The sequence below is a fragment of the Zeus faber genome (genome assembly GCF_960531495.2).
Source record: "Zeus faber genome assembly, chromosome: 14".
Taxonomy (NCBI): Eukaryota; Metazoa; Chordata; class Actinopteri; order Zeiformes; family Zeidae; genus Zeus; species Zeus faber.
In genome coordinates, this window is record NC_137200.1 from 17,144,036 (window position 1) to 17,156,488 (window position 12,453).

The 12,453-nt window shown below is 40.2% G+C and overlaps 1 protein-coding gene across 1 annotated transcript; it reads left to right on the forward strand.

The window, feature by feature from the left end:
- Positions 1 to 3,867: 3,867 nt before the first annotated feature.
- On the forward strand, positions 3,868 to 8,103 carry LOC307239881 (olfactory receptor 52K1-like; the record flags this gene model as incomplete). The annotated part of the gene is made up of 2 exons (XM_080013459.1): positions 3,868 to 4,091; positions 7,527 to 8,103. 2 exons carry the CDS (start codon positions 3,868 to 3,870, stop codon positions 8,101 to 8,103), a joined length of 801 nt encoding a protein of 266 aa, XP_079869585.1.
- Between the last annotated feature and the right edge of the window lie 4,350 nt (positions 8,104 to 12,453).

Here is a 12,453-nt window from a genome sequence, read left to right on the forward strand (position 1 = left end):
CTAGTCAGCTCCTTCTGTCTGCTCTTGGTGCTGGTCTTAGTCCAGATGATCCATTCCCTCTGTTGTCACGGTCGACCTGGAGGCCCCACGTCCATTAATCCAAAGATAAACCTGCCTCCTGTCAGGTTTCATTTAAACCTTCATTTAGACCTAGATTCTTCGTTCTGGAAATCAGATCTGAGAGTCTGAGACTATTTTATACCATGACCGAGAAAAGCCCTTTAAATTAGTCTGGATTAAAGGAAAACTTTTTACATTCCAGCCCTGCCATTCTGTCTCGTCAGCCATGATTAGGTGATTTTATCATAGTGTGTGTGTGTAACCAGCGGGAGGGTAACAAGTGCTTCTTGTGAAGAACGACAGGACGTGATGAGCTTGACTAACAGGGTGGCCATCCAATAATGACAGTGTGCGCTCCCATACCGGATGGCACACAGGTGACACTTGTAATGTGAACATTTCAATATTTTACATTTAATATTAGGGCTCCGCGATATGATGATTTACATCGTAAGACGATAGAAAAATTGTATCGTAGAGCCCGACCGATGCCAGATTTTTGGCTCCGATGCCAATCCCGATTTTGGAGAGTCCTAGCCCACCAATTACCGAAGTTTTGACGAATATTTTGTCAAAAAGTGCAAAACAATTGAATTTCAAAAAAGTTTCTATATTTGAGAACATTTTAACTTATAACCAAACAAATAAATAAAAAAAACATCACTTCCAAAATGAGTTTTCAGAGTTTCACATGAACGCAGCATGGCATTTCAGTGATTTGTTTTAGTTAGTTTGACATGTGTTTCAGAAAACTGTTTGTTACCTGTTAGACTCTCAGGGGAAATATTTGCCCCTAATGGTCTCTTTGATGAATCTACCCCCCAGTCATACCATTAGAATAACACCGGCACTTAATGCAACTGAGGGACCAGTGGATGCTGATGAGCGTTGATGTGGTGAGCTTTCCCTAACAGTCACAAGGAAAAGGAAGTCATTAATGAGGTCCATTGTGGGCTTGTTTGAACAAAACAGTTATTAACTGTATCTGACGATAATTAACCCTGAGAGGAATGGTCACGTAACAAATGTTTAGAGTTACTGAACTAAATTATTAAACTTGAATAGAGAAGACAACAATGGAAGATATGCATTATTTTTAAATGCAGACCTAAAATTGATGATTTTGATCGCAAAAATATTCACATATCATAAATTAATTACTGTAAAGTTTTGATTGCTGTTTATTGTTGTAAAGTGTCTCCTTGACATTTTATAGTAATTGGTAATACTTTTATTTTAACTTATGCATTGTAATAAACGGAATCACTTGCCACTTAACACACACATATCAGACCATCTGTGGTGGTTTGGTTCTTGGACTTAGGGTCAACAGCTCAATAGACACACGCATATATACATACTTTATACACACAAACATACATATACAGTATATGTTACATACACATACTGAATACTGTATATGTGTGCACTGTGTTCAAACACGACTGGGGCCTTTCTGCGTTAAGTCTTCATGTTCTCCCCATGTTCATGTGGGTTTCCTCCGGGTGCTCCAGTTTCCCCACCCTAATGACATGCATGTCAGGGCACTTTCACATATTATATTATTAACATACATATATTTCACATATATGTTTAGTCCGTTGAACCCGGCTGCATTTCCCTCCCTTGGTGTGATTCCTTTGGGCAGGTGAGAACGAAGAAATCAAATTCGGTTTGGACTAAATCAACCGGTTCAAGACCACTTTGATTTGACCCAATTGCAGGAACTGAACCAAACCCGCTGTGTTTTATTGGGTGCAGGTGAGAATTTGTCCCAGGCACTGCTGGCTTGCAGAGGGAGCTTCCAATAAGTCATGATTTCTACATGGACTTTGTTTGAGGACAGGTAGTAGACAGGCACGTTCGAACTTTTACAGTAAAATTTTGTCGGCTCTGGTAGCAATCTTTCCATAACACGCCTTCTCCTCTCCACATCCTCTTTCCATGCGCAAACAGAGCTCCTACATTACCCATGATGCAATCTAATATATGCTGTTAATGGGCGATTGCAACTTTGGTTCAGCCCCTGATTCTGAACAAAACAAACAAACCACAAGTATGAGAGGGCTATGAGACACTCCTACTGAGAGCCCTGAGCAAGGCATCAGTCAAGATATGAAGTTGGTCCGTTACTTGGCAGCCCACAGCTCCTAGATATGTAAGATACTGGGATGGGTCAATTGCAGAGAACTAATCTCCCCACTAGGAGAAAAGCCCAGCTGCAGCCTGCCATCCCTCCATAGAGACCAACGTGCTCTCTGTCCGTCAGCCCCTGGAGCCAAACTGCTGCTCTAATTCTATTAGCTGTTGGTCACTGGGAAGCCATTTGGACTGATCATTACCTGCATAATGACACACATACTACAACAGACATGTTCTTTTTGTTGTCAGTATCTCTTTTGGGACCCTGACACAGATCATTTGGAATAGTGTCAGGGACACACTTTTTGCAGAGATGTTATGTACGCACACTACTTGCTACTTGATACTGGGTTGCATAATTCACAAGGACTAATAAAATACAATAGAATGTAGTATGCAGAAGAACAGGAGAGTGGATGTCGCATCAGGGTGCACCAGTTCGCCATCAATCTTCATGACTTGGTCAAAAGCTTAGTGTAGGATGTCGTTGCAAGACTGCTTGAGTGGGAAATCTCCCATGGGGCTGACTGTGGGGATCAACAAGTGAATCAACTTGTTGCCCCGGTTGTTTGTCCATCTCAGCCCCTGTTTAGGCACCACTATAATTAAGTCTCTGGTGATATGTATGTAAATGATGAGCAAAAGCTGATTTCAGCAGAAAACAGTTCCTTTTGTTGTGGTTCTTCCAATAACAGTGCGGCATAAATTCCAGCAAGTTGGCAAACCAAACTTTACCGCAGGACAAACTTTACTGCCTTTAAAATTCTGAATTTCATAGATACCTTTGAAATCCAGCATTTTAAAAGCACTAAAGTTTGTACTTCAAAAGCTTCAAAACTGATGCATCCTTCCAAGCCAAACTCTTTGCTTTTCATTTATCAGCTTAACATTCTCTTCTTCTTCTTCTTCTTCTTCTTCTCCTTCCTCATCCTTTTTTCTGGGGAATTTTCACGAGTCATTGTTTATTAGTTCATTCATCATATTCTTTCATCGTCCATTTCTTGAAATGAAAGGGGTGTTTAATGAATGATCCAAACATTGCAAGATTTAACATTTTCCAACAGCTGACTACACAACAACTCCCCAAAACATGCCAAAGGTGGTGGAAAAGATTGGTATTTGAAGCATTTGTTGTATTGGAATGTGAGGCAAAATGTCTGTTGATAGGTTGCACTGAACATTGGCTTGATCTCATGTCAATGATAAATCACGTGTTTTCTTGTCCCAAGACAATACAATTATTTATAAACATCACAATGCAGGTGGATTTCTTTATTGTCACCGGAGGCAGGCAGACAGTGCAGCCACAGCAAAGACAAGATCAAGGGTGGGAATTGGTAATTAGGTGATCACAGACAGAAAATAACCCAAAAAAAAAAAAAAAGGAATTGGAAGTCATAGGAAGCTTGCTTTCAATACTTGATTGCTGTGGATTACTTGGCGTTGTATTTCACCAAACTGTTCACTCTGGTGTGTGACTTTTTTCTGAGCCAAATGGAAAATTACACATACAACAGCCTCACACTTCAGATTGAAGGGTTACAGGTCAGAGAACAGTCTGTGTACCCTGTCTTTTTCTTTTTTTCCTTTACCTACATATTTATTATTTTTACCAATGTCGGCATTGTAGTCTTAGTGTGGATTGAAAGGAGCCTCCACCATCCTATGTATCTCCTTTTTTGCAACCTGCCCGTCAACGACATCATTGGAAACTCCATCATGGTTCCCCGGCTGCTCAGAGACATCTTGGTACCTCCTTCTGAGCGCTTAATCAGTTACTACGAGTGTGTGGTCCAGGCTTTCATCTCACACATGTTCGGCACAAGCTCTCACACGGTTCTCATGATTATGGCTTTTGACAGATATGTGGCGATCTGTAAACCCTTGCAGTACACGACCGTTATGAGTAACAAAATGGTGATCAAGCTGACTGCCTCTGCCTGGGGAGTGTCCTTTGTTCTGGTGGGTATTTTACTAGGACTTACCATACGGCTAAACAGATGTAGGACTCTGATCACACATCCTTTCTGTGACAATGCTTCATTGTTTAAGCTCTCATGTGAAAGTGTTTTCATCAACAATGTCTACGGTCTCACATTCACTGTGGTGCTTCTCACAGCCTCCATAGGCAGCGTGTTCCTCACCTACACCAAGATCGCAGCTTCCTGTCTGACCAGCAAGTCTTTGAACACTAAAGCCCTGAAAACTTGCAGCACACATTTGTTTTTATACCTTATTATGTTCATATGTGGAATGCTAAACATTGGGCTTAGTCGCTTCCCACAGTACTCAAAGTACAGGAAACTGTCTGTCATTATGTTTCATATAATACCTGGCAGCCTCAACCCCCTCATTTATGCGGTTCAGTCCGAAGAAATACGTAAACTTTTGAAAAAACGATTCCGGCCCAAAAAGGTTATGTCATTGCATTGATCTGTATATAGAGCAACCGAAAGCAACATCAGTGAAACTGCTTTTGTTAAGAGGCGTCCACAGTTTCACCGCAAATATTAAGTTCCCAAATCTAAAGCAAATGTGGTCTGAAAACTTTATGGCACCCCATTTATGCACCTGAAAAGACCCATACTCATGTAGGCTAGAGTTAAAGGAAAAGTCTGTTATTTCTTTTTACCTATGCTTGGCAGTCACCCTAAGCTATTCATTCAATGCTGGACCTAATCCTTTTGCTTTAAAGTTACAGGTGGTACTGTATATTATATATCATTGTATTAATCTCATGGTTATGGATTTTTGTGTGGGATACATTTGTTATTTTGTCTGATGAAATTCAAATTGTTGATATCATGTTGAGAAAATTTTGCATATTCATTTCATGTTTTGGGATCATACTAGGAGTAAATCATTTAGTATGTTTATGTGATTGCTGATGATGAAAGAGGAATACAATTTCAAATTTCATTCCTTTTAATTACATGTACTTAACTGATAAAGTCAATACTTTCATGAAAGGATTTTCCATTACTTTTATCAAGTCAAAATTGTGAATATAATCTATCATAACCTTGTTTATGGCTGGTTCAGAAAATAATGAGATCATAATTATTAAATGCAATCTATGGAAAATCCATTGAATAATTCTTCCTTGCAACCATTTTCTTCAGTCTTTCTGTCTGATGCTAACAACCATGGGTGCCTCCAAAGTGTTGTCCACTTGGCGTCCAATCAAACAAAGAAGGCTCTCTTAATGACAATGGAGGACAAACAGAAGAGTTTGAGTGAAGCCGAGGTCTGGAAGACCAAGAACAATTTCAGATAAACTGCACTGAAACCTGGTGAGAAATGCTCAGTGTCTGAAGTGCACAAAAAGAGCTTAGTACTCAGACTACAGGAAACTGCCTGCAATTATGTTTCACATAATTCCTGGCAGCCTCAACCCCATCATCTATGGGGTGCACTCTAAAGCGGTGCGTAAACTCTTGTTACAGCTATTGCAGGCCAGGAAGGTTTTTCCATCTTTACATAGTGGACAGTATTTGAATGAAGTAGCATTACAATTTAGAGATTATTATTTAGGAAAGTGTTGCTATCCAAGTTACTTTTAACTACATTTAAAATTTCCCTTAGCTTTTTAGTTGCTCAATATAAACTGATGGGCATGGCATGCTGGGGTTCAGCCATAGCCTAGACTGACTGTCTCTCTTTTTTATTTTTGTTGAAGGACATAAATGAATATTGTACAAAACAATGATGCACTTCAAAACACAGTCTATTAAGCCATGATGTATCCATCAAAGATTTATTTTTATTTTTTTTATTCCATGTACAGTAATACAAATTCTGTTCATTGTTAGGATATGATATTATAGTTTATGCTCACTCAGAGTGCTCCATGTAAATGATCAACACCATTTTGGAAATAAGAGACAAGACAGAAGCATGTTCACTGAAGAGGTCAATTGAAATTGTCACAATTTTAGTTTAATTAAATTTATTTTGGTTGCGCAATCATAGACATATGAACCACATTAACTGCTTTGGCCCGTTGCTGCAATCTGTCATCGCGCCGAAATATTGGAGCAGGCAATTTAGCAGCATTTCCTTATTTAATTAAAAAAAAAAGCCTTGTGTGTATCGCGTCCACAGAGCATTGATACCCTGTCCTGGCTGTGATCTTGGTGCGAAGTCACTATTTATACTTTGCCACCTGGATAATTGGGGTCAGATGCAAAACAAGGACAAATTTCACTCAGCAGAAAAAACTTTATGGACGTATTTGTGCGGTGCAGAAAGCGGGCGCAATTAATGTGTCCATTCTTTGTGAATTTGCCCCTGAATGTCCTCCACATAGGACCTGAAACAAACAAAATGTCTCCCCCAAAGGGTTTTGTGGCACGGAGCCCAAGGCGGTTTAAAGGTTCAAAAATAATACATACTCTCTTCTTTCCCTCTCTGGTTCTCTATGCACCCAGAAAACCCCCTGCCTTCTGGTGGTGGTGTTAATCACCCTATTTGCTTTAATATATTCTATCAACCCTCATGCCACCACGAGAACCTTCCTTTCCACATTAAGAAGGCAGATCGGTCCTAAATTGTCTGATGCTTGCGTTACAAAGAGTTTGATGAATGATGCCATGTTGGATATGACTCAATGACTCAATGTTACGTCAGTGAAAGCCCCCAAGACGGTGGAATCATCGTCATAAGAACTGTGACAGAGGGAGAGGTTGCGACTGTCACTGGTAGTCTGTAGATAATTGTTAGGCAACCACACGATAAGCACGACCGCATTTGTGTTCCTTTCAGGGTATTTCTTTTCCTGTAATTGAAATAGAAATTCAAACAGCAGAACACAGGGGGGAAACAAATATTGAGTGTTTTAAAACTAGGCATTTTTGGCTTGTTTTTAGTTGTAAAAATGATCTCTGATTCATCGTAAAATGTGTATGTATATAACTGCACTCTGTCAAAGAACCTTTTCTCTTTTGCTTCTGCCAGATGGAAAACTACACTGACAACAGCTTCACGCTTCAGCTTGAAGGGTTAAAGATCACAGAAGAATCCATTTATCCCGTGTTTTTTTTTTTTCTTATCTCCTTCATATTTATTATGATTGCCAATGTGGGCATTGTAGTCTTAGTGTGGATTGAAAGGAGCCTCCACCATCCTATGTATCTCCTTTTTTGCAACCTGCCTGTCAGCGACATCATTGGAAACTCCATCATAGTTCCCCGGCTGCTCAGAGACATCTTGGTACCTCCTTCTGAACGCTTCATCAGCTACTACGAGTGTGTGGTCCAGGCTTTCACTGTGCACATGTTCGGCACCACCGCTCACACAGTTCTCATGATTATGGCTTTTGACAGATATGTGGCGATCTGTAAACCCTTGCATTATGCGACCGTTCTGAGCAACGAAATGGTGATCAAGCTGACTGCCTCTGCCTGGGGAGTGTCCTTTGTTCTGGTGGGTATTTTACTAGGACTTACCATACGGCTAAACAGATGTAGGACTCTGATTACCAATCCTTTCTGTGACAATGCTTCATTGTTTAAGCTCTCCTGTGAGAGTGTTTTCATCAACAATGTCTACGGTCTCACATTCACTGTGGTGCTGTTTACAGCCTCCATAGGCAGCATGTTCCTCACCTACGCCAAGATAGCAGCTGTCTGTCTGACCAGCAAGAACAAGTCCTTGAAGAGTAAAGCCCTAAAGACTTGCAGCACACATTTATTTGTATACCTTGTGATGGCCATATGTGGATTATTGATAATTGCTCTGCATCGTTTCCCTGAGTACTCAGACCACAGGAAACTGTCTACAATTATGTTTCACATAGTCCCTGGCAGCCTTAACCCCATAATCTATGGAGTGCAGTCGAAAGAGATACGCAAATTCTTGTCAATTCTATTCCAGGACAAAAAGATTTTGCCATCATTTTAAGATGGGAAGCCATTTTTTATGTAAAGTAAATTTATCAAATATATAATCACTGTAGTACATTAATGCGAGCATAATCATTTAACTACAGTTAAGAGAATTACAGTAACAGGTATAGCTTTAGAGTTATGTTTTAATTTCTTTAAAACGGACCAACTATTCTAATTATTTTTTAAATGTTTTTATGGAATGTTATTTCAATGGACCTGGTTCATATTTATTTCACATTTTTTGCACTTAATTTCTGACAGGAGGTTTGTGAGGGTGAACCATTAACTATAGCCCACCAAAATAAAGAACTCTCAATTTGACCCAGATATTATTTAAAAGCTGTAATGTACAATTCTTGATTGAGGTTCATTTCTATTTCTGTGAAATTGGGGCGAAAACAGCAACCTTTGATTTTAAAGACAAGGGACAACAGAAAATGTACATTTAAATCGATTAAACTGGAATGTACAATTCTTGCGGTTCCTTTCTATTTCCCTGAATTTGAGGCGGAAACAGCAACCTTTGATTGTAAAGACCGAGGACAACAGAAACCATAATTAACTAATTATTAATATTAACTATTACTTTCTAAAATGGTTAAAGAAGTGTCTTCACTCCCACCATTCCATTCAAACCAACTCTGGTGCATTTATTCCTTTAGTTTGATTAATTTGGATAGGTGAGACTGATATCATGCATGCAGTGACCCTTTGAAAATGTTGATTCCAGCCTATATTTTCCATGTTTCCAGTTTCCATGTTTCAACGTGGACTGAGAAAGAAATGCATGCCGAGCCATATCTACATATATAATTAAAACACTAGAGCAGTGCTGTACATTTTTAAATAAAGCCTGTGGGATACAAGTCCTTTCAGGCACATGACATTTAAACTACAAATGAATGATCAAAACTGTTTGTGTTATTGTACTTCATAAAATTCCTGCGAGGCTTTTGCAAGGTTCCAGTAAAGGCTTGTGATTTTTTTACGAGTTGTTGTTTTTTTCAATTGAGAGAGCATTCAATTTATCTTCTTCTTGTCTTTCTCCACTACAGAGGGCATTGGAGTAAGACAGGAAATGGGGGTTAAAGCAACATGGAGAGACATGCAGTAAATAACCTCAGGCTGGATTCGAAGATAGGTCACTGCAAGGCGCTTGCCTATACGATACATTAAAGTGGTTGGTTGTTGGTTCAGCAGGAAGCTTCGTGATTTGTTTTCTTAAGTGTGATGGAATGTACAATATATTGTGGCAGCCCAGGAGAATATGGCAAGATTCGGAATAAAATAGCCGACTCAGAGAGAGTTAACAGGATAAATAATATTTTTTTTTAATCAAAAAATTGTGGGTATGGGAGTGGGTATGGCAGTGCATTCTCTTCACAGGGGGATGCTACTGTCCTCCTGTAGATTCAAGATTCAAGATTTTTATTTGTCACATACATATACATACTTCCATACATATATGCAGTGAAATGTAATAGGGCAGAGCAGAGATACAGTAGGACTCAGGTTGTCTCCAGTTGACATGTGGGGTGGTTGATTTCCTTAAGTTGGGGATGAGAAAGAGAGACCAGGTGAGCCAGAATGTTCCAGGACATGCAACACATTTCCAAGGATCTCCGGAGATATAAATAGGAAGCAGACGCACGTGAAACAATCTCTTGCCAGCCTCTCCATAGAAATCAGGGTGGTTTTGATCTCTGTTCCCACTGACTCACGTCCAGCTGAGTGGAGGCTGGGTGAGTAAATGTGAATAAAACTTTAGGGGGCCAGTGGCTTGATAGTTAGAGCGGGTCATCTCGTAATCAGAAGATTGCCACTTCAATCCTCCTGGTAGCATTCTGATGTGTGCTTGAGTAAGACACTTAACCCCCTAACTGCTCCCCGGGAGCCGCTATATGGCAGTACACTGCTCCTAGATACGTCCGTACTAGGATGGGTGAAATGCATTTCATTGCCGCAGTACTTGTGCAATGATATTTAATCTAATTTATGGGGGGCTGGTTGTCAAGTTGCATTGTACAAAAATATGTTGCACTTTTTCCAGATTTAGCCCAAACATTGCTAAATTTTCTGTGGATTCAACAAAATAACACCCCACAAAAACTATAATTTTCACGTCACTTTTTCCACATATATAGATTGAAGAATTAAATGTTCAATATAAATTTTATATCTAAATATAAATCTTTAATCTAAATCTTAAATCTAAATCCTACCTCTTAATCTTTAATCTAAATCTAAATCCTGAATCCCAAATTCCAGCTAAACACCTCAGATATGGAAATTGTCATTCACATGCTAATAAGGAGGGAAAATGACGACTTACTGTACACCCCTGTTGGAAGTGCTCCAAAGCTGAGCAAGTAACAGTGACAATTCCCCCATTGACTGTTTCAAGAAAAAATGCTACAAATTTATAGCAAGGCAAACACTGGTGAACATGGTGACCCATTTCAGATTGATAAAACCATAAGCTATGAGCTACTGACACTAGATAAACCGTTTTAAATTGTACACACAAATGCTGATTTGACAGGTTGACAGGCCGACCCTGACAGGTTTGGAAAGCAACCACCAGGCTTTCACATCGGATGTGCAGTACAGCTCGCAACAGCTGGGGGTTGTCATTACTTCTGTAACCGGAATAGTGTTTAAGGTATTATTATTTTAAGTTTGGTTGGTCTGTATGAAAAATTATATGCATTTATATTATATTATAATATTGCTACAGCAAAACCATCCAATCAAATCCTCACATGAAAAGTTTTCACAACGACATTATCATTGTTTCAGAATCAGAATCAATTTTATTTACCAAACATGCATTTACACATGGAACACAGGAATGTGACTCCGGTTTCGCAGTAACTCACACTGAACTAACATTTTACAATCAAAAACAACACTATACTTATATTCAACAATTAACAACAAAGAGTAGTTTTTTTCAGAAGTATGTAAAGCCTACAGTAGCCTACAGTAAACCGTGGTGCTATTATGCACATCATTAAAGTTCATACAGTGCAAATGCTAAATATAAGTACATTTAAATATCCTTAATATGCTACATATACTAAATATATGAAATGTATTAATAATTGTGGAGGTGTGTTCTGGCCCAGGGCCAGGGAATGAGGAAGAGGCAGGCGGAGGCAAAACAGCACTGGTTGACGTGTAAGTATTCACTTGTTTTAATAAAAAGGTGGCTCGTGGGCCAAAAAGGACTACTTTAATTCTTGCAGGCAAAAACTTGATATTGAAAGCAGGAAAAATGGGCAAGTGGAAGGATCTGAGCAACTTTGACAGGGGCCAAATTTTAATGGCTAGACGACTGGGTCAGAGCATCTCCAAAACTGCAGGTCTTGTGGGGTGTTCCCAGTATGCAGTGGTTAGTACCTACCAAATGTGGTCCAAGGAAGGACGGCTGGTGAACCAACTACAGGGTCATGGGCGCCCAAGGCTCATTGATGCGTGTGAGGAGCAAAGTCCAGCCCATCTGGCCGATCCCACAGAAGAGCTCCTGTAGGACAACTTGGTGAAAAAGTAAATTCTGACTATAACAGAAAGGTGTCAGAACACACAGTGCATCGCAGCTTGCTGCATATGGGCCTGCGTAACCTCACGCCTGATGACCCCTGTCCACCACTGAAAGCGCCTACAATGGGCATGTGAGCATCAGAACTGGACCATGGAGCAATGGAAGAAAGTGGCCTGGTCTCATCAACTCCTTTCCCTGTTACATTACGTGGATGACCAGATGAGTGTGCGTTGTTTACCTGGGGAGGAGATTGCACCAGCATGCACTACGGGAAGAAGGCAAGCTGGTCAGTGTGATGCTCTGGGAAATTTTTTGCTGGGAAACCTTGGGTCCTGGCATTCTTGTGAATTTTATTTTGACACGTACCACCTACCTAAACATTGTTGCAGACCAAGTACACCCCTTTATGGCAACAGTATGCTCTGATGGCAGTGGCTTCTTTCAGCAGGATAATGCGCCACGCTACACTGCAAAAATTGTCCAGGAATGGTCTGAGGAACATGACAAAGAGTTCAAGGTGTTGACTTGGCCTCCAAATCAGATCTCAATCCAATCAAGCATCTGTGGGATGTGCTGGAACAGCAAACCTGATCCATGGGAGCCCCATCTTGCAACTTCCAGGACTTAAAGGATCTGCTACTTATGTCTTGGTGCCAGACACCACAGGACATCTTCAGAGGTCTTGTGGAATCCATGCCTCGTTGGATCAGAGATGTTTTGGCAGCACGAGGGAGAGCTACACAATATTTGGCAGGTGGTTTAACTGTTGTGGCTGAACGGTGTATGTTTGACAGGCATTCCCCTGAGGACATGCAGTGA